General features: G+C 45.5%; 1 protein-coding gene across 1 annotated transcript in view; it reads right to left on the bottom strand.

The window, feature by feature from the left end:
- Positions 1 to 22998, bottom strand: part of LOC120398382 (pituitary adenylate cyclase-activating polypeptide type I receptor-like) — a 38867-nt gene extending 15869 nt beyond the window's left edge. The window contains exons 1-5 of the mRNA XM_039525781.1: positions 22949 to 22998; positions 9245 to 9344; positions 7140 to 7247; positions 4602 to 4711; positions 918 to 1015 (exon numbers count right to left, since the gene is read on the bottom strand). Coding sequence (XP_039381715.1) covers positions 918 to 1015; positions 4602 to 4711; positions 7140 to 7247; positions 9245 to 9344; positions 22949 to 22981 — 449 coding nt within the window. The 5' untranslated portion in view covers positions 22982 to 22998. The remainder of the gene's footprint in view (positions 1 to 917; positions 1016 to 4601; positions 4712 to 7139; positions 7248 to 9244; positions 9345 to 22948) is intronic.
- Positions 22999 to 23495: the final 497 nt, after the last annotated feature.

Below are 23495 nucleotides of genomic sequence, written 5' to 3'. Positions count from 1 at the left end.
CAGTCTGAGACAATTTGTGATTTGATTCAATGCTCATTGGAGAGACACCCCTTTTGACACCGGTGGATACTGGATTGGTCTCTTATTGCATAGGTCACTATGTTGATGCTAAATAGTAATGATTTCCATTCATTACCACCCAGGGCTAGATTTGTACTAGTGGCCTAAAATCAAAAGGTTCAGCCCCCTATCATCCAAACTCAGCACGCATAAGATCATCAGAATGGCCTCGCTGGGTCAGACCAATGGTCCACCTAGCCCAGTATCCTGTCTTCCGACAGCAGCCAATGCCAGGTGCTTCACAGGGAATGAACAGAACAGGGAAATCATCAAGTGATCCATCCCCTGGTGTCCAGTCCTAGCATCTGACAATCAGAGGTTTAGAGACACCCAGAGCATGGGGTTGTATCCTTAACCATCTTGGCAAATAGCCACTGATGGATTGATCCTCCATGGATTTATTTAATTATTTTTTGACTGTGCAGTTTATTTTCCCTCAATCTCTGTGCACAGGTCCTCTAATCTGTAATGGATGGTTCAGGCACATCTGCGGGGAGTTTATGGCGAGAATGGCCTTGCTAAGCATGGGGAAAGTAGTTACCCTATGTGAACTGTGAGGCCATCATGACGGTTATGCAGCATTGACACAAACCATGGTCCCATTAAAAAAAACAAAGTCCAGGAGGAATCATGAGAGGGTAGTACACACACATTCAAGTCTTATGTTTTAAAGTGTGCTGGGAAATATCACACCATAAGGGATGGAGAATAGGTTACCCTGGATGGAAATATAGCATCTGTGACAAAATGCGAAAACTGGCAAATAAAACCACTGGAGAGACAAGTCACAGACATGAGAATTAGGATGAAGCTGAACAGTGTCTCGAAATACCTCAAAGGCCACTGCGAGCATTTACCTGAAGATGGCAAAGATAACGAGAGCTGTAATGAGTGAAGTCAGAGATGTCGCATAGCCGGCAGTGTAGACATGCCAAAATGCAGAATAATACGATTTCTATGAGAAGAAGAAAAGATACAAAAATAGAGATGGATGAGCAGCATTCATCCCAACGTGCCCATTTTACTAAGGCTCAATTTACTTCAGTAAATAGTTACAAAAGAAGCTCTTTTGGTGCTGAGAATACGTCTCTTCCCAGTCACCTCAGCCATATAATATAACTGATACTTTACGTCTCCAAAGTGCTTTATAGTGGATAGGGGCTCTAGCCTGGGAGTTGGCAGACTTGAGTTCTAGCGTTGGCTCTGCAACTGATCCTCTGGGTGACCTTGGGCAAGGCACTGGCCTGCCCCGTGCCTCAGTTTCCCCATCTGTAAAATGCAGTTAATGATTTGGGCTCATTGAAAAGTTTTCTTTGAAACTGGTTTTCAGCAGAAAACTGGGTTTTTGATTAAACACATTTTCTTGTGATGTGTCTATTTTAAAAGGAAAGATTGGGGTTTTTTTTCCATTCCACACCCAAAAAGGCTTTCAACCAATACCAGAAAAATTTCATATTTTAGCAAAAAAAATTTCAATGTTTTGACAAAATGACAAATTCTTCTGCAGAACACTGCCCTTATTTTCTGACCACCTCAAACAGTGACACGTACCCCTCCCTCCCGTGTATAGGGCTTTGATGTGTATAAATGTGCTACATGGGCCCGATTCAAAGCCCCTTGAAGCTACCAGAAAGACTCAATTCACTCTAAGAGCTAAGTATTGTTAAGATATGTCTTGGTTTTACAAAACCTTGCAGCTTGGGTTTTATATTTGCGACACAAAACTAGGGGTGTCTGACAGCTGGGCTTCATTTATTTGAAGCACCAATGTTTGGGAGTATTTGGATAAACGCACCTAGCTGTGGCCTATCCCAAATCCTCAGTGCGGGTCCGATGGTTCAAGGTGCTGAGCTTTTACAACTCTCACTGAAGCTGATGGGAGGTGAAGTCACTCAGCATGTCACCAGCGTTCAGCACCTTGCAAATTCTGTCACTAACGAATTTTTTCAATAGCTAGGACCAGCTGCAAGGCCCATCAGAACTAATAGGAGTCTAATGAACTTGAATGGCCTATGGATTAAGCCTCTAGCAAGTAGGTACAACTAAGCAAAAAGTAACAGAGGAGGAAACTGAAACATTATGGAGTTAAGAGAGTGACCCAACATCACACGGTTCTTTTCTGAGCTCTGATTCAGAGTCCTTAATTCCTACTTCCAAACTCAACCTACTAAGGGTATTTCTATACTGCAATCAGAGGTGTGACTGCAACATGCATAGACATACCAAAGCTAGCTTTGATCCAGCTAACTTGAATATCAATAGCAGTGAAACCAGGGCTGCACAGACTAGCTGCTCAAGAATATAACCAGGGTCCCGGGTGGGCTTGTACAGCCCATGCTGCCGGGGCTTCACAGCTACTGTTATGCTAGCTCCGGTTGGTCTAGATGTGCTGGTCACACCTCTGATTGCAGTGCAGAGGATCCGAAGTGTTATTGCCTCTTTGATATTACACTTTAATACCACTAAGTTCATTTTGACATGTTGCATATTACCGCCACTGGTAATTAGTACCGAGGGTCAATGCTGGGATATTGAAAGTCTTTTTCCGGAGTGTCTGGCTGGAGAGTCTTGCCCGCATGCTCGGGGTTCAGCTGATCGCCATATTTGGGGTCGGGAAGGAATTTTCCTCCAGGGTAGATTGGCAGTGGCACTGGAGGCCTCCGCACCATGGGGCATGGAGGATTATCTGCTACTTTAAGTCTTTAAATCAGGATTTGGAGACTTCAACAGCTGAGTCAAGGGAGAGAATTATTTCAGGAGTGGGTGGGTCAGCTTTTGTGGCCTGCATTTTGCGGGAGGTCAGACTAGATGATCATAATGGTCCCTTCTGATCTTAAGTTCTATGATTCTATGGTTCTATGATTCTATGTATCCTGAGAAAAACAGTAAGCATCATCAAGCTTTGCCTGTGCAAATTGTTTTCAGTTTCACTATGGGGCTACCTGCTTAGCCCAAATCATAAGGAATCAAAATCCTTAGTTTGCTGCTGGGTCAGTCAAATTTCCTCAGGGCAGATGCAAGTGCCACATTGTTCACCAGTTCATCCTAACCCTAACCTTGTTTATCAAAAGGCTTAAGAGATCCCAACAACTCCAGGCTGAGACAGTCAATATCAATTTTAAATAGGCCCAGAAACATTGGCAGTAAACCTGCCCATCGGAGAATCATCCTGGCACTTTGTGAAATCACCCTACCGTTGTCTATGTAAGATGCTACACAAAAGTGGAAAGCAGGAGACTTGATCAGTAGGGCAGGCGCAGGGCCGTCCTTACCATACGCGAAGTACACAGCTGCATAGGGCACCAGGAAACTGCGCACTGCTCCAGCCTCTGTCCTGCCTCTTCCCGTCCCTGAGGACTGCAGCAGGGTTGGGCCTGCACTCACCGGCAGCGGGAAGTGCAGGGACCCAGCCTCAGCCGTGCCACCGGTGAGTGCTGGGGGGTGGTTCCCCTCTGCCCCTCAAGCCAGCGCCCCTCACCACAGAGGCCTGCCCCCGCAGGGGGCTGCGTAGGGCCCCAGAATAGCTAGGGATGGCCTGGGCAGGCGGGTGGGCCAAAGGCGCTTTCCCCTTCTGGGGTAGCTGACAGAAGCACGGTAAGCAGCAGAGCCCAAACAGGTGAGGGTGAAAAGGGAACTCGGGTTCTGAGTGCACCGAGAAAACACTACCCACTAGCTCTCCCATAGTGTGTTTTGTGCACTGTCTCTGGTATTTATCTGACCCCCCGTTACCACAGGAGCTGAGCACCTCGTAATCTCTGATGGATTTAACGTCAGGACACCACGTGAGGTAGGGCAGTGCTGTTGTGTCCCTGTTTTACAGATGGGGAACTGAGACACAGAAAGGCTAAGCTACTTTCTCAAAGCCACGTGGGCAGAGAACTGACTTGAGCCTAGGTCTCCCAGGTACCCTAACCACTGGACCATCCTTTCTATCTCCAGAGAAGGCTGTTGAACACAAGTGTCTGGAACCCTAATTTCAAAGGAACCATGAAGACGACTCTTCCCCTTTCACTGTATGCAGTGTTCCCCCATGGAAGCAAAGGGTTAGGCAGCAGGCTATCTTCTCCATCCAGAGAGATGCAGAACACAGCAGGCCAGACTCTTCTATGCCAAGATCCATTCAGTGCAGGATGAGGGGGCCATAACTGGTTCCCCGATTCTCCACCCTGCATTGTGTCAGATCCAGCCCTGATGCCATTCAGACCAAGGGGCCCTATGACAGCTGAGAACCCCCGGAGGGCAATACCCCCTAGCCCTAGTCCCCTCCTTGCCCCTGATACCCCCACCTATGCTGGGGCTGGGTTGGGGTGGTGGAGGAGGGGTCAGCTCCCCCAACCTTGTGGTAGCTTCCTCCCCAGCACCCAGGGAAGTCTCAGCTGGACAGCACAGTCAAATATTCAGCCATTTGCACCACTTATGTGGTGTAGGGTCAGATCCAAGGAGAGAATCTGGCTTATGTATATTCAGCATTCCTCGGGATGTTTTCATGGGGGCAGTTCTGGGTTTGCTCCTACTAGGTGCATCTCCACCCCCATACTGACCTGATCTTCAGGGCCTTTACTGGAACCTTCATCAAATCCACAGGCAATAGAGTATGGGGGGTACGGTTCTGACCAATATGCCTCTTGTGTACAGTTTCTTTGCAGAAAACCTGAAACAGTGAAACACATCAGCAAATGACCCATATTGTTTAGCACTGACAAGAAACAGCTTATCCTTAGTGCCCAAATCCTCAGATCTATTATATTACTTATCGATACTTCTGGATGTGCCAACGGCTTTTCGCAAGATTGGCTATACAGAATTAGAGCTACTTTCGCTATCTACCTTGTGAAAGGCTGAGACAAATATTCAAATGAACGGGAAAGTTACAAAGCAGCTTCCTGATTTATATAGGAATTGCATACCGTGAGCGTCACCTAAGTCATGCATCCAAATCGTGCCTTTAAGGACCAGTTTGGGTCTTGAGACATATGACTACTCAGTTGATTAGACACACAAGGTGGGACCAACATGGCTACAACAGCACTGTATACCCACTTTATAGCATTAATAACAATACTCTGAAGTTCTGTAATATCTTTTACCCACGGATCCCAAAGCACATATCATTTCTGATCACTTCCAAGCCTGAAAGACTTAAGCCTCTCAGCACTTCAGGAAGGTAGGGTAGTATTATCCCCATTTTACAGATGAAGAAATTGAGGCTATGTCTACACTGCCCCGGGTGTGAATAACTGGGTGCACCAAAGTGCTACACTATAACTCCTCCACACGGATGTCGTGGGCACAAACTAAATAGTTCCTAGTTCACATTTAATGTAGTTCAGTTTTAAGAGGAGTATGTTAGCAGTCATCAGTAGCTTGCCCAAGGTCACCGAGGATCTGCAACAAAATCGGGAATAAAAACCAGGAATCCTGGCTCAAAGGATCCCACTGCAAAACCATCCATCCTCTCAATTGCAGTAGGATAGACAAAGTTATCTGGGCTCTGACATTTGGGCTCCCATCCTTCCAGTCAGACAAATGAGGCCACTATGTTAGCAAGATACTCCCCACTGATTGTCACAGCATTGGGCTTTTGCTTTTAAATGGTGAGCTGGATTACTGCCAGAGCTGGCCAACATTTTTTTCAATGAACGTTTCACTGTTGAAAAATGCCATTTCATCCACATGGATACATACTGCAGGAATTTGTCAATTTTGATGAAATTTCTTTTACGGGGAAAAAAACCCATCGAAAAGAAGCATTTCAGTCTTCTTGGAATGGACCATTTCAATTTTTCGTTTCAAAATGACTTTTCATTTTGAATTCTTTATTTGAAGTGATTAATGATAATACCAAATATAACAAGTCAAACTGTGAACGAAACATTTCAATTTTATCAAAATGGAACATTTCAAATGACACTATTTTTTTCCCCAAAAAATTAGTTTTGTGAGAAATTTCAATAACTCTTCTTTTTTATTCCAATGTGGAACAAAAATTAAATTTGAAAGGTGAGAATTTCCCATAGAACACAAATTCTTAGTTTCCACCAGTTTAATTATAACGTTATCAACTTTCAGACTGCACAATTGGGCATGGGATTATTTTAAAAGGGCCTATTCCTTTGAGTCAGGGTGGTCAGGGCCTTTTATTTTCCACATCAAATTCAAACACAACCTTTTCAAATGCAATTCTAATCTATAGCATATTCATGCTGGGAAGTGCTTCTGTCTTCCAAATTTTGGGCTGCTAAATTTTCTTTTTTCTAAGCTAGGGTGCATAAGGGCCAAATATGTCCTTTGTATTTGTGCATGTCGTCTCTACTACTTTCAATACCATTGCAAGTAGTAGTGCATTCCCAAGATGATTGCAAAAAAACAGCCTTTGCTGACTTTTCTCCATCTCTTTACAAATGGCTCTGATCAGACAAGATCAGAATGGGCAAAGGGATTGTGAAGGTAGAGCTGTCCAGGTGGAGGTATTTGTGTACTGAAGGAGATCAATGGTTTATCCAGTCCATTATCTGGTCATGGACATTGGTGCATGTAGGATACATTAGAGAACCCCCCGCCCCAAAAAATTACCTAATGAATGTTTGTAACCCTGGAAAAGAATTCTTCCTGGCACCAGTAACTTTATGCCCTGATAGCAGTGGCGGATTACTGCATATGCCAATGGCGCCTGGGCCCATGGGCCCCAGCCAATTTGGGGCCCCCAGAAAAATCTCCCCCTGCCACAGCCTGGAAGCAGAGCTTCTCTAGTCACGGTGCCACAGTAGGTGGGGAGGGGCATGGAAAGGAGCGAGTGTGGGGCAGGGTTGCGTGGGGAGGGGGTGGAACGGGGACGGGGCCATGGGCAGAACTGGAAAGGGTCTGCAGGGGAATGGGTGGAACGGGGCAGGGCCCTGGGTGGCACAAGGGCAGAGCCACAGTTCTGGTGCCAGGTCCCCCTCACTTGCTCCAGCTCCGGGCCCCAGAACTTGATCCAACTCTGCCCTGGTGCATGAATGTTGATTGCTTTAGTATCTTAGCCCTTATACATAGTTTTAAATGGCTAGAAACCTTAATAATAGGGAAAAAAGCATTCTTGCCCTGTATGTTGGTGATTTCTTCAAAGAAACCCGGGCATGCAACTTGTACCACTTCTCCAAAAGTGGCTTTGGGCCAGCAACTCAGGCCATCCCAATCCCCTGGGCATCCTGGAAAGAAAAAGAGTCTGAAATGAAAGAGACGCCTACAGAATGAGGCATTTGAGAAGTCTTGCAATCGCTTACCGAAAGATTGCCCATGTCTTGATCAGAGGACCAAGTGCAAGACTCAGCTGCAGTTCTTACTTAGCCCAGTTTCACAATGGCATGGTGTGACGCTGGCAGACCAGGTGCCATCTCTTGCCAAGGCTTTAGGTGTGTGTTAGTAACTGGTTGAAATGGGTATTGGGCTTCTAACAATGTCTTTAGCCTTCAGACTTTATGAAATGCTTGTAAATTGCTGTATGCATTAATCTCACTTATACTTTCCTTGTCACCTGCTATAAGGAAATATTTACATTTTTGCATGTAACTAAAAAAACTGTTTGCTCTGAAACTGTGAACCCAGTCAGGAAGGACCATCTCCTGCACAACAAGAAGGCCTGTCAAAACTATATGGGCCATTGTGGGCCATCACAATACACAGACTTTGTTAATTACCCCCTTGCACCCATGAAGAGACTGTGTGCAAAAGGGCTCATCCTATCAGCTTGAATTCTGGAAGAAGGAAATAAAAATCCCTGACAAGAATTTTTTTTTTATTTCTTTTGCTGTCTGGACTCTCCTGTGAGAGCTACTAAACTAAAAGACATTTGGAGCTGACAGATTCCTGCTACTCTGTCACCTTGTAAAACCATAGAGTGTACCTCAATTTCGTATCTATGCTTGCCTGCTTTAACCGTGAAATAAGGCTCTCATTTCTTTTCTTAGTTAATAAATCCTTAGATAGTTTACTGTAGAATTGGCTACAAGTATTGTCTTTGGTGTGAGAGAGAAGGTACAAATTGATATGGGGCAAGTGACTGGTCCTTCGGGACTTGGAATAACTTGAATATTTTGTGATCTTTGGTGTATAGCAACCATCTATCACTAAGTCCAGCTTGCTAAGGGGACTGTCTGTGACTCCATGGTAAGACTGTATTAGTCTTTTAGGAGTTCATGCTTGCTACGGGTGAAATCTAATTATAGAACACACAACCAATTTGGGATCTCTGTCCTGCTTCTTAGCAGTCCACTATAAGGTTGGCACTCTCAGTTATGAGCCACTCCAGGCAGCATGACGCATGGTTGTGCTAAATCCCATGTAATACCACAAATTTAGGGGGACGTTGTATTTCTGTTTTACAGTCATGGACACAGTCTCTCACATATACATTTTCCAGCTCATCTGTACCTTTTGTTTTCTTGAGAAAGTGGATGTAAGAGTCAAGAAAAATGCAATCCTAAAATTGTACAGTCATCTTGAAAAAGGAGCTCTTTTAGTCAGTAAAACAAAACTGGGCATCAAGAAAAATTGCTAACGGGTTTATCCTCACATCACATCTGTAAGGTAGGAAAATACTATTATTCCCATTTTACAGGTAGGAAACTGAGGCACAGAAAGACTAAATGATTAGCCCAGAGTCTCACAGGAAGTCATGACAGAGCAGGGAACTGAACTCAGGTCTTTTAAGTCTCAGGTTAATACCTCTGTTTCAGTTCACTTCCCTGCTCTATCACAGACTTCCTGTGAGACCCTGGACTAGTCAGACTTCCTGTGCCTCAGTTTCATTCTGTAAAATGGGAATAATAGTAATTGCCTACTTACAGGGGTGATGTGAGGCTAGCACAACTAGCATAAATTGTCATAGCTCCACTGAAGCCAATGGTCATGTGACAAATTACCCCCGCAGAGGATGTGCCCCACCTAAGGTTATAATACTGGCTGTGAATGTAAGCAATGCACAAATAAAGTGTATTATCAACATAAAACACCACTACAATCAAAAAGAAATAAGAGATGCTGCAAGATGCAAGTTCTTTACAGAGCACAAGTGATGAGAAAAAACAGGCCAAACCTTCCGAAACTTTACTCAAGAGAACAGTCCTTGCTTATGTGGCTAGCCCTATTGAAGTCAAACAAAGACAGCTCATGTCAGGTTTTGCCGCATAGGGCCTATGTCTCTCACCTTTTAAGTTGGGTAAAGTAGCTTCATTTTTTTCTAAACATAGAGCCTGGTCTTTCACCACCTGTTGGAATATCTTGCATTCCGGATGGATAGAAGCAACCTGGGCAAGACATAGATAGAAATGGTGGGTCCGATTGAATAGGTTGCATTGTGAATAACTCTCCCCTTTGCTGACGCATTGGTAACTACGCATAGGTGTTCTTAAGAATCTTAATGCAATTATTTCTGATTTCCCGGGGGCGCTCGACCCCTGCTCTGCCCCAGGCCCTGCTCCCACTCCACCCCTTCCCCCAAAGCCCTGCCTCTTCCCACCTCTGCTCTGCCCCCACCCCACCTCTTCTCACCCCTGAGTGCACCCTGCCCTCGCTCCACCTCTTCCTACCTCCATTTCTCCCCCACCTCCCCCAGTGCCTCCTGCCCGCTGCTGAACAGCTGTTCATGAACATGTGGGCCTCTTAGGTGCTGAGTTATTCATCTTGCTAGAGACCATTTCTGTTGGCCCCAGATGAAGGAGGATATTGAGCACTATGTAACTCAGGTCTGTCAATGCCTAAAACAGCTGTTCAGTGGCAGGCAGGAGGCACTGGGGTGGGGAAAGGAGCTGATTGGCGGGGCCCTCCAGTGGGTGCTAAGCACCCACTATTTTTTTTCCGTGGGTTCTCCAGCCCCGAAACACCCACAGAGTGGGTGCCTATGAAATTAGACTGTCAGCACTTTGGGGCAGTGACTGTCCTTCTGCTTGGTGTTTGTGCAATGCCCAGTGCAATGGGATCCCAATTGGGGCCAGCACAATACAAATGATCCACAATTGCAGTTCCATCCAGGAGGAGCCAGGGTGTGAAGTCATGGGGTCTGAGCGCATGTGTTTGTATTAATGGCCATGGTGCTACTTACACAGAAGATGGGCAGCGGGAAGTAAAGTAGCAGAAGAGTTTTTCATTATGGTCTGAATTCTGATATACATTTTACATTAATATAACAAACAGGTGTGACCCTGCCTTCCCTGGGGACCCCCCACACTCCCACTAAAGTCAACGAGAGACTTAGGGGGATGCAGTGAAAAATCTCCAGATATTTAAAAACATGATGTCAGTGTATACATCAGGAGAAATGAGGGGTGTCCTTACACTCAGAACATTGAAGTTCTCCTACTAAGCTGATAGAGGTGAAATCATAGTTAAGAACAGTGAAACCAAGTGGCATTCTTGGCCATGGCTCGATCTAGATGGCCCTCACCATGGTAATGTCAGTTCACAATCATTTATGGATTTTTATCCTCACAACACCCTGAGGTTAGGGTGACCACCTTTTCAAAAGGCAAAAGCAGGAGATATGCAGGAGCCCTGCCCCCCCCGTGGCTCCTCCCCCTGCTCTTTCTCTCCCCCCCCCACCCCCCACCCCGAGCCCTAGCCCCCTGCAGAGGGCAGAGCAAGCCCCTGCCTGTGTCCCCACCCTCCAGGGCATGTCACACAGGGCAGGGTGGGGACACAGCGGCCTGGACTCCCTGGGCAGCTCTTACTACTCGCAGCTGCAGCTTCTGGCCTGGCCAGGGGGTGGGTCCACGGCGGGGGGGAGAGAAAGAGTAGGGGGTGGAGCCTCACAGTGAGGGGTGGCTAATGCCCACCTCAGCCCCCACCCCACCACCACCACTGGAAAGAGACTGGTGCTGCCCCTAAGCCTGGGGCAGGCACAGAGCCACGTGGCAAGAAATTCGGGACAAATGCTGTCCCGGAATCATTCAGTCATTCAGGGACTTGAACACTGCATTTCGGGACTGTTCCCCCCAATTCAGGATGGGTGCCCCCCCCACCTGAGGTACTCCTCCCATTTCACAGAGAGGGAACTGAGGCATAAAACAGACTAAGTGATTGCCCCAGGTCACACAGGAAATCTGTGGGAGAGCCAGGCGCTGAACCAAGAACTTCAGAGTCCCACGCTATTACCCTAACCACTAGGCCTTCCTACACCTCTTTTATTTACAGCAGAGCCTGAGGAGGCCAGGAAGGAAAGGGGAGACAGATGGTGGTGCTGGAACAAATCTTTGTGTGCTCAATTTAATTTGATCCTATTCGGATTTTCAAATTGTCTCCACCAACCTGACAAAGGGCCTGATTCTCCCCTCTCTTTCACTGGTGTGAAACAGGAGACACTCCACGGAACTCAGTGGCGTTACACAGCGTAAAACAAGTGAGTATTGGACCCAGAGTGTCTGAGTGCTGTGTATTGACCACACCAAAAGTTTCATTCAGCTGAAGCCACTGGCACCATATGAGTGAATAAGGCAACACGATTTGGCCTTTTGCAAGCTGGCCTATTTAAAACCCACCCAGAAGCACTGAAAATACTGATTTCATCTAAGTGATAGACTGAAGATGTACTGAGACATTTCTGAAGAACACTGTAAGCCACCCTAAGCCTCCAAAGACTTTGAGAGTACAGTACAGTCTCGTCTTTTATTGTACCAATCCTGACAGTACCACTACACTGGGTTTCTTTTTTCAGTCACAGGCAGTTGATTTATAGGCTTATGGAATGCTGTCAATAAACAACACAATTTAATGGGAAATCAGGATTCCGTTCTTAGCCTGAATGGAAACTTTACTGCCCACATAAACCGTTAAAACTGCACAATAATATCCACCTAGAGAAAAGGACAAGACTTCATCTGGAAAAATCCTTTGCAAGAACACCTAAATTTGGGGCTTGAGAGGACCGTGTGCCTTTTAAATGTGCGGCATCTGAGATGGGTCACATGCCCTGATATTAGAATGGAAAGAGAATTAAAGAGTTAATGTGAAAAGAAAATGAAGACACGCTGTAAGCAATGGTTAATTTTCACCCATTATGCTTTGACAATGGGTAACCTTAAATATATTTTTTTAAATCAGCATGATCACCTCCTAAAATAGCATCTCTCATTATTGCATATTAGGAACACACTTCTGAATTGCTATTATTCAGAATTCAACACAATGCTTCTTTAATTTTTTACATTTTCAAATATATTGTGCGTTGCACTGAGCTGGCACAACAAACAACTTCAGAAGCAGAAATAAAATGATTACTATGAAAATCAATTGCAATTTACATTTAAAAAAAACAGCCACCATTCAGTGCTTTGGCTGGAAATAAGGTGTTTCTTCAGCTCCTGAAGTGTTTGTAACTGTTTGTTGACAATGGGAAACTGTTTATAGTTGGGATATTTTTACACTGGGTGTTCGAAAATCATAGGCGTACAATCTGGTGCAATGCAATTTATTTAGCGTAGAGAATCCTTTCTCTGACATATCACAAAGTGAAACCAGTTGGCAGCCAGTGTCGTCATTATATAGGGCTAGCGTCTGTCCCCCTTACACCGAGTAGAACCTAATTCTGGGAATGGGACTACTTGCAGAATATGGTACTGTTCAGCATAAGAGTGAACCAGGTCCTTAGCATTTAATGTTTATGGCACCAAAAGCTTGCATGGAGGTAAAAGAAACAGTCCCTGTACTGATGAGCAGACCATGAACACTATAGGACCCAAATTACTTTGTTCCATCTGGATGTAAGTGGAGTTGTGTGTGTCATATATGACCGCATTGCCAGTACCCCTCCCCCACCCCCCATTCCTATTGCTCTGAGCTAGGGTGACCAGCTAGCAAGTGTGAAAAATCAGGACAGGAGATTGGGGGGCGGTAATTGGTGCCTCTATAAGACAAAGCCCCAAATATCGGGACTGTCCCTATAAAATCGGGACATCCGGTCACCCTACTCTGAGCATTAATCTGAGATCAGGTGGGTTTGCTGGGCATTTTAGCACTTGATCCACTTCCTGCAAGAGAGATTCCCCTTTCCTGTTGATGCAGCTTAAACCTGCCTTATCATACTGATGGGGCTTGACCTGATGGAATTCTAAACTCAGTGGCTCAATGATTTCCCCAGTGCAGTAGCTTGCACAGGTCTCCCTCAGCTCTGGTATAATGCAAGTCTATCCTCAGGATTAGGTGGGTCTCTTTGGGTCTTTGAGAATTAAGATGCTCTATATTTGAGAATCTATCCAATTCATGCATGGTATTCTAAGGCAGCTGTCACTATGTTATCCGTACCAAAGGTGGAAACCTGATTATGTTCCAGGCTGCTGTTGCTTCTCCTCTCCCTTATCCCATTCCACTGCTACCAGAACAGGTCATCTTCAGGGTTATCTTGTTCAGTTATTTTAAGAAAAGTTGTGGCCCCTTGGCCACTAGCATCTGTCTTCATTGGTCTTCATTGCTAGGAGTTTGGCCCGTACACAAGTGTTAACCAGAGCTGGTAGGAAAATGGGGGTTTTATCTGCCGAAAAATTCTACAAAACAATATAAAAATATTCAGTTTCATCAAAAAATGTCCACAAACAAATTCAAATGTTCATCAAAAAACTAAAAAATCCAAAGCTTCTGCACAGAAACCAGATTTTGTCAAGAACATCAAAACAATATTTCATGTCAGTTTGACCCAAATTGAAATATTTTGGATTGTTAAATGAAGTCAGAATATTTTGATTCAAGGCTGGTTCAGTATTAGACTGAGACCTCATGTGCTGCTATGATACCTCATGGGAGTTGTATTTTGGGTGCGTCAGCCTCTCATTTTCCCCTGTGGGTGAGTATCCCTGGCCAGACTATATCTCCCCTGGACTATAGGAAAAAAGGGGAGAGAACCCTTAGCTATCCATCACTGAATGGACAAAATGGGCCAGCGTTCTTGGAATCTGTGAAAGGTGGATCCCTCAACCATGTGGGTTGAGGATGCTGTAGGTGAGAAATTGCCTAAGACCAGGATTATAATCTGTTAAATTTCAGACACTAGAAAGTGTGTTTGAGTTTGTTTTATTTCCAACCATTGTCTGTTTCTATCATCTCTGCTTAATATCACTTAAGTTTCTGTTCCTTAGTAATAAGCTGATTCTCGTTCTATTATAAACCTCCCTCAGTGCTGTACATTAAAGTGACGTGTGGGTCCTCAGCTAAACTAAAGACTGGGGTGCATTCTGTCTCGTTGGAGACAGCAGACTCAGAATTTCTGGGAGTGGGCAGTGTGACAGACAGGGCACTGCAGAGAGATGCCTCTGGGTAACTTGGGAACAGTGAATGTTACCTGCAAGGCAAGGATTAGCCTGGCAGATACTCCTGGAGTTTGCTGGCAGGGAGACAGCCTGGTGTGGCAGGGAGCTATCAGACAATTTAAGCTCCAGCACAGCTCTCTGTTGCAGAACTGAGAGGTAACATAGTGGCTTACGTTTATGGGCTCCCTGAGGAGACCGTCACAAGTGCATCATGGGAGATGTATTTAGGCTGGTAAATCCAGCCTATAGAGGAAAAATTGAGGTATGATGCTCTTGAATGACAATGCTTAGAAGGCGCCGCAGCAGCTTCTCAGGAGGATGTGGGTTAATGTCAAACGGAGCTGCAGTGAAACATTTAAATTCAGGAACATCAAAACATTTTGTTTTGACAGCAAAAGTGAAAACAAAGTGTTTTGATATCTCTGAATTTATATTTTTGGTTTTTAGCCAAAAAAATTTTGACTGATGGAGTTTAGTCAAAAACTTTTTGGTTTTCAGGTGTTTGTGTTTTTCAGTAAAAAGCCAAAGATTTCCATGGAAAGCAGACACTTTTTACAATAAATAAAACAAATACAGAGGGGTTGAAACCCCCATTTTCCATTGAAAAAAATATTCCGCCTGCTTTCGTGTTAATGTCCCTTCTCTTGCAAAAAGAAATCCTAGGAATTCTTTAATAGCTGTACATTTCATTTCAAAGAAAGTGTCTCCAAAACAACAGTGTCCAAGCACTATGCTAGGATAGCTCAGTGCAGTCTTACCAGGAATAATGTCACCTTGTGCTTCTCCATCCCAAATTCTTTCTGTGTCTAAGATTTCTCCTAGGAGCCTCCAGTCTAACTGTTGACTAAGATCAATCATGCTAAGATTATGAGCAATTAGAACATCAAAATTTTAACAAGGTGTTTCTTGTTCTAAGCTCCCATTTCAGAAGTAAATGACTAAATGTCTCTTTTTGTCAAGATGCCTAGTGGCCTTTGACACAGACCATCCCATATGTTAAATATCATGGTGACTCGTCAGAGCTTGCAAATCAGCACAAGTCCAACAGCAGCCCTACCTAAGGCCTGTCTAGCAAGAAACAAAAATGATGTTGGAGTTGTACGCTACCGAGTGGGTAGCCTTCCTGAAAGCAAACACGGTTATACAAGAAGAGAGGGAAGTTTCCCTTAGAAATACAACTTGTGATGATGTTAAATCTGTTGGCCTTCCTCGGGCTTTAAAAAAAAAAAGGTAACTTATTTTGCACTCAGAAAACCCTTCTGGCTAGAACATTGTCTGCTGTTGCTGACTGTCTCTCACTTGTACTTTACACAATACTTGGTTATTCATCTTAAATGATGAACAGTAACAATTTAGGGCTTCAGACTGCAAGCTGCTGCATGTCCTCAATTCACAGTGGTCTGAAACCATCTAAGGTACTTACATGGCCCCTACTATCATTGTTTCTGAAGCCTTAGAAGCTTTGCCGTATTTATCCTCACAGTACCCGTGTCCTATTTTATGGATGGGGAACTGAGGCACAGAACAACTAAGGGGCAGATTTGCAAAGGCATCTGGCTCTGAAACCTAATGGGAGTGAAGCACCTAAGTATCATGTGAGCTTTTGACTATCTACCCCTAAGGGCTAGTCTACACTTACATGCCAGTTCGACGCGGAGAGTTCGACTTTTCGGAGTTCGAACTATCGCTTCTAATATAGACGCGATAGGTCGAACTCCGGAAGCGCTCCGTTCGACTCCGGTACTCCACCACTGCAAACGGCGGTGGCGGAGTCGACCTTGGAGCCACGGAGTTCGGTTCCGCGGCGTCTGGACGGGTGAGTACTTCGAACTAGGGTACTTCAAATTCAGCTACGCTATTCACGTAGCTGAATTTGCGTACCCTAGTTCGACCCCCATTCTTAGTGTAGACCAGGCCTAAGTGACTTGCCCGGGTCACACAGGCAGCCTGTGTCAGAACAGGGACTTGAACGCAGGCATCTTAAGTCCTAGGTTACTGCCCTAACCACTGGGTCATCCTTCCATCTTCCTTCAGAAAACTCAGCACCGAACAGAGGCTGTCTACCTTCAATAGGAATGAGTGTGATATAAAATCCTAAGTTAGAATGTTCAAGAACTAGGGTCTGGCCTTGTAAATCTGTCATATTCTTAACATCAAAATGCTTACAGCGCTGGAAACTCCAGCATTGTGCAAATAGGAAAGGACGTGATACTCTATTTTATTTGCTTTGAGAAATGCCAGCTTGTCTGTAACAGAAGAGTAACATCACAAGCTGTATCACCTTGGGTTGGGGATCCTTTCAGGTCTCATCAACTGAGCAATGCCAAGTCTGACAAATGCCTGGATGGGAGACCACCAAGAAACACCTGCCTACTTCAGAAGGCATTACCTAGTCAGCTGGCAACTACTCTCACAGCCCAGCCAAACATAATGCCCCAAGGACTGCTATGATCCCAAAAATGCAGTCTTCAGACGAGCCATACCACAGCCGTCCTGACAATATGTGGCCATTAAAAATTCTTAGTACATTTTGAAAAAAGCCGGGCTGTGAACCGCGGGCTGGGATAAATTCTATCTATCCTCAGAAAGTCAAGCCCCTGTACAATGTCTCAAACTGGGCAGCTGACTTCACCAGGTCCTTTTGCCAACATAACCCAAAGAGTTCTGAATAAATTTGTAACCAAGTCTGGCTGGACATTATTCACAAGCAGAAAAAAGGGACACCTTTGTCAGATAAGTTCATAGGCTGTAAGGCCAGAAGGAACCATTATGACGATCTAGTCTAACCTCTAACCTATCCTTGCAACAAAGCCCGTTGCCAACTCTGTCCACATATTTATTCAGGGGACACCATCATAGGACCTAACCACATCAGCCACACTATCAGAGGCTCGTTCACCTGCACATCTACCAATGTGATATATACCATCATGTGCCAGCAATGCCCCTCTGCCATGTACATTGGCCAGACAAGACAGTCTCTACACAGAAGAATAAATTGACACAAATCAGACGTCAAGAATTATAATATTCAAAAACCAGTCGGAGAACACTTCAACCTCCCTGGCCACTCAATTAAAGACCTAAAAGTGGAATACTACAACAAAAAAACTTCAGAAACAGACTCCAAGGAGAAACTGCTGAATTGGAATCGGTTTGCAAACTAGACACCATTAAATTAGGCTTGAATACAGACTGGGAGTGGATGGGTCTTGTAGAACTATTCCCTCTACTGTTACTCACACCTTCTTGTCAATTGTTGGAAATGGGCCATCCTGATTATCAATACAAAAGGTATTTTTTTTAATACTGCTGACAATAGCCCACCTTAACTGATTACTGCTCTACAGGCAAAATGCTTCTGAAATAAATGTAGTCAAACTTTACTAATTCTGGGTCACTGAGAACAAAAATGATGCTTAAAATTGTTGATTGGCTCTAGTTTTCAAGATATGCTATTGGGTCAGTATATACGACCCTTGACTTGGGAATAGCGGAGGATAAGTGAGTTATAAAGGGAAGGGATCTCAATTTAAACCAGAAATTACTAAAATACATCTTTGACTGGATCTATGAATAAATCTATGACTGGGTTTGGACAGTACTTGTTTTTTAGGCAAAACAATGAATGATGCAATCTGAAGCTGGTATTGCGTCATACATGATATGAATTGCATCATGTTATTCCTAGAAGTCATGGATGATGCAATCATAACGAAGCTTACATCACTCTGCTGAACAAATTGCCCTATATCAGCTCTAGAAATCATACAGTGTCGTGCTCTCTTATTTGTCAGTGTTTGATTTTGCAAAGGGACACATTTCTGTTTAGCCAAAGTGAGCAGAGATGCCTCGTACTTGTGTGAACAGTGCAGATAACTTCTGCTATGTTTGTGATGAAGTGACTTTTGCATCACAAAAGCGCAGTATAACCACTATGGTTAAGAAAGCCTATCACCTTTATTTTGGCTGCAAAATTGGAGATCAGGACAAGAGGTGGGCCCCACACATGTGCTGCAACACTTGTGCAACAAATCTTCGCCAGTGGTTGAACAGGAAAAGGAAATCTATGCCTTTTGCAGTGCCAATGATTTGGAGAGAGCCAACAGATCATACCAGCAATTGTTACTTCTGCATGGTGCCTCCAGTTGGGAAAGGTGTGTCAAAGAAGAAAAAGTGGACTGTGCATTATCCAAACATTCCATCAGCTATACGCCCAGTACCCCACGGAGAAGGACTGCCGGTTCCTGATGCACCAGAATCATTCTCACTTGAGTCAGACGAGGAAGAGGAAGAGGATGAAACTTCTGGTCCTGAACCATCAATGTCACAGGACCTACATTTTCTCTCATCCTCCTCCTCTGAACCACACCTCATAACACAAGGTGAACTGAATGTCCTTGGCAGGGATTTGGAACTACCCAAGAGTAAGGCAGAGCTGTTGGGCTCCAGACTACAGCAGTTGAATCTCCTGGCAGGTGATGTTAGGGTTTCCATGTTCCGTGACCGTCAACAGGATCTTGTCCCATTCTTCTTCATGGTATTCACAAAATAAAGGCATCTTTGGCTCTGCTGGGCTTAGTCCTCAGCCCGTCTGATGTTATTCATGCAGCTGCACTTCCTCTGGGCTCAACTCTCAGACTCCAGCCTCCTCCTCAGGTGGGGCATTCCATACCTTGGCCTGTCTTAACACCATCAGCAGATCCCTGATAAACCCAAAGAGTCTAGTGCCAGCCCAGCCTTCTCTCCAAGGAAGTTCTGACCAGCCACAGTCCTACTCAGCTCAGATCAAGCCAGCTGCTCTCCCCAAGCACAAGCAGCTGATGCCTTTATTTTGTGTTTGTTTTGGGACCCACTGTGCCTTTGGGCTCTACTACCCTGGAGAGGGGAGGTTGAACTTTCACAAAGGCCTGGCCAGAGGGCTGAGCCATAAGCCACTAAAGGGAGGCTGGAAACTCTGTTGAGAAAACTGCAGCACAGTGTCCTGCCATGAGCAGGGCCTCCCGGTGGGAGGCAAGTGGGGCAATTTGCCTCAGGCCCCACGAGCCCTGGCCCGGCGGCAGTCCAGGTCTTTGGCGGCATTTTGGTGGCGGGGGGCCCTTCAGTGCTGCCGAAGACATGGAGGACCCCCCCCCCCCGCTGCCGAAATGCTGCCGAAGACCCAGACCGCTGCCGGGTGAGTACAAGCGCCGCAGCTCCCCCGCTTTGCCCCAGGCCCCCTGATCAGCCAGGATTAAGCCAAGCTCTCCCCCTTTTCACAGGCCTGACTCCCATTACAGGTGTGGCAGGTAAGGCTGATTACGCTCACTCCTTTTCATTAACCCTTTCCAGCCCATGTGGGGCATTGTTTACCCCGCCACAGACCCTGCGTTGTTTTTTGAGTCTGTTTAGTATTGCTCTTTCACCAGCTCTGGTGCCGAGACAGTCTCACAAACACAGACTTGACTGTTTGTGCTAAATGGAGTCGCCCATGTATAAATGATGCTGGTGGTATTTACTTAGTACACTATTTGCTGCATGAGTCAGGAGCCTGCACTTATTCCAGAAGGCTGCTATAAGGAGTTATAGCCAAACCTGCAGCTGCTTTGCTCTCTGAACTATCTGACCTTTCCCCCAGCTTGCTTTGGAAATTGCAAAAGGTAGAACAGCCCAATGGTGAAAGCCCTAGAAAGAAGAAACTATGGAAGTTAGCCAAACCTTTCTAAAGCAGCCTAAGGATTCCACCCTGAAAATTCGGATCTAAACATGGGTAAAGGTCCAGTGTGGTTCTCTCTTATCCAAACCATTCTGCCTACTGGGTCTCATTGGCAGTGAGCATCTTGATCACAGCCTCTCTTTATAAAATAACTTTTACTGACAACCCTTTGGGTTACCGTCAAAATTCCTCTTTGTCGCTTGCTAGGTCTGACACAGACGTGATCCAGAATCCTGCTATGTAATCACGTGTCCAGTCATTCTCTCCAGTCTGTTAATTAGATTATTTCAGAAGTCTTTTTTGAGTGAACACGACAGGCTAGGGGGCATTTTCCATGTTTTTCCTCTTTCTGAAGTTGATTACCTATGGAGTAAGACAAGCTGATTCACTGTCTGCCTTACAGGTTTCATTTAAGCAATAACTTTTTGAGACTGTTTTTAAAGGTTGGAGAAAAGCCTGAATGTTTGTTGGTTGTATCAGATTATATCTAGTTATCTGCCTTTATCTAAACTGCATAGATCTATCTATCTATCTATCTATCTATCTATCTATCTATCTATCTATCTATCTATTTACATAGATATGTGGCTATATATGCACATAAACCTTGTAGACATGCATATATGGACATATTGCTGTAGTTTGTGTGTAAATATATACAACAGACATTTTCTAACTATAACCCGGAGGAAGAAATGAAAACGTAGTGACTTGAATTTATGCCAAAGTAGGTCAAACATTTAATTACCATTGATGCTTTAAAAAGGAAATCCCTGCCCAATTTCCCCGCTCAGTATGGGTAATACCCATTGCCATTAAAGGCTTGATCCTGTATTCAGTGCATACCCACAGTTCTCTGTGGAGAGGAATTTAAGGTGCACAAGGAATGGAGGATGAGACCATACAGGGAGTTAGGCATGTCCTACCAGCGGGGAGTGTCTTAGTCAGTAGATGCTGTGTGTCTAACTTCCCATGAATTGCTTCATTAAGACATCGTTACGCCTCAGTAGCAACCCCTCCTTGGTTACAACAATTACCTTCATTCCAATTTACTCAGTAAATAGGCTTTTTGGGTAAAGAGGCCTGGGTAGCCCTGTGGATGAGGCATTCAACTGGTCTGTGGCCTTGTGCAAGTCAAATCCCCTTTTTGTAACTCTATCTCCCCTCCTGCCCCAAGGGCAGACAATGTCTCTTGCCAGGCATTTGACAATGTGGGGTCCTAATCTCACTTGAGTGTCTAGGTGCTACTGTCATGTGCATAAAGAATAGTTTTAGCTCTCTTATTGCCTGGCTTTGCAAGGTGACGAGCATCTCCTGGGAAGTACCGACTACTCAACTCTTACTGAAGTTGATGGGAATTGAGGGTGAGCCATGTCACACAGGGAGTTTCCATCATCTTGAATGATTGGGTTTCTAGTTTAATTTCATGCCTGGACAAATATTTGTTCAGAGGATCCTTGTTGGAATTTTTCTTCTACTCTAACTTGATCTTCTGGCAGAGCATTAAGAGTATATGGAGAAATTCATGTCTCACAGAGCTGGAAGGAACCTTGAGAAGTTACTGAGTCCAGCCCCCTGCCTTCACTAGCAGGGCCAAGTACTGATTTCACCCCACATCTCTAACTTGCCCTCTCAAGGATTGAGCTCACAACCCTGGGTTTAAGAAGCCAATGCTCAAATGACTGAGCTATCCCTCTCTTGCAGGAGTGCTAGACACTTTGTTTTCTCTAAACACCTTGTGGATTTGTTTTTTTTTTCACATTTCCTATTTAGAATCCAAAGTTTCTCCTCAACCATTAAAAAAATGACTGATCCTTCGCTCACTGACTCTCCTAACAGATGCGTCTGAGGCTCAGGTGTAAGTGACAAAATGATGCCAAAGGCTATGCAGTCCGTACAGGTTGTCAGGCAGGAATTTCTGTCCTGTCTAATCCCATGGGACAAGTATGTTATGACCCGTACCGTCTGGGGTAATATTTTGAAAAGATAAGATAATGACTGTCAGATGTGTAATCATTCACTGCAGCAATGATTAACATGAAACAGGAAATTTCTAATACCAACGCTGGGGAACCAAGTCCTGTTAACAGAGTTTCTAAACACAGATTCTAATCCAACGCACAAGTGACTGCTCACTGTGTGGGCACGGAGAAAGTGATGCCAACGCCTCTGTGAATTTAGACATAGTATAGCACAGCTTGGTGCTTGATATCACTCAAGGTATTTAGCAAAACAGCATCGCTGCTCTATGGACTTGCACGTGCTTTGCACCTCTCTAAGGAAATACACACCTGTTACATTCTGGGTTTGCAGCAAAGTTCTCTTCCTCCTGCTCGCTATAGCCCACGGGGGTCCCTTCAGGCCACCTGAACTTGGGATGTGGATGCTTTGTATACTTTTCCGGGTTTTTTTTTTAACAGATTGGACAATATACAGCTAATCAAAGGCCTTATCAACCCTAAATCACATGCAAACCCTTTCCCTCCCACCCCCCAACCCCCGGGGAAGTCGAGCACTGGATAACTCTAACTTGTAAAGTCAATTTTTTTTTAGCATTTGACAAATGAATCTCTCCTTTCTTCTACTCTTTTTGCCTATGCCCAGCATGGTAGGTTTTTTTTCCCCACCCCCTCCCCTCTTAGGATAATAGACACCATATCTGTACAACAACCACCAGACCCCCAGGCGAGATGGAAGATCCAGATGCGTAGGGAAGAGGGAAAGTGCCCCATCCAGATGTGAGCACAAGTGGGAGAAAATCAGATGTGGAGACCGGAACGCAAGTGCCCCATCCAGATGTGAGTCCAAATGCCCCATCCAGATGTGAGCGCCCCCGCCTCTGAGACCACCGCGCCGCCCGCCCGCGGCAGCCCTGCGTCCCTCCCTCCCCAGCGCAGCGCAGCGCAGCGCGCACGGCACTCACCAGCGGGAGAAGCACCCAGGAGAAACTTAGCATCTTCAGCAGCCGCCGCTGCCTCCTCTGAGCTCTGGCTGCCGGAGCCGGGGCTCAGCCCGTCCCCACCTCCCAAGTCCCGCCCCTGCCTCCTCCGGATCGCACTGCAGCTCCCTCCCCAAGGGTCCTTCCCTGCGCCTAGGGCTCCTGGCGAGTCCCGCTCCAAATCCTCCCAGAGCGCCCGCTCGCCAGTCTCGCCTTAACCTGTGGCGGGGGGGGGGCGTGTTGGATCCCCCTGGATCCTGCCGAGGTTTGATCCCCCAGCCCCCGACTTGGCCCGTCAAAAACAAGGAACTGCTCCTTTCGACCCCCACAAAGCTCCCCCCCACATATCAAGACAGCAGCGCTGCAAGAACCTGGCCCCGTCCCGGACCCACCGTGCCCCAGAGGTGTTGGGCCGGGCTCACACAGCAATGCATTGCTCTCTGTTCTCATGGCCTCTTGGCTGGGTTTGTGGCCCAAATGTGCAGGGTCTGGCAGGAGCCAGCTGCCAGATCCCAGCTGTGGTGGCGCTGAG

Source organism: Mauremys reevesii, linkage group 2, assembly GCF_016161935.1.
Source record: "Mauremys reevesii isolate NIE-2019 linkage group 2, ASM1616193v1, whole genome shotgun sequence".
In the NCBI taxonomy this organism is placed as follows: Eukaryota; Metazoa; Chordata; order Testudines; family Geoemydidae; genus Mauremys; species Mauremys reevesii.
This window is presented reverse-complemented; position numbering and strand designations above follow the sequence as displayed.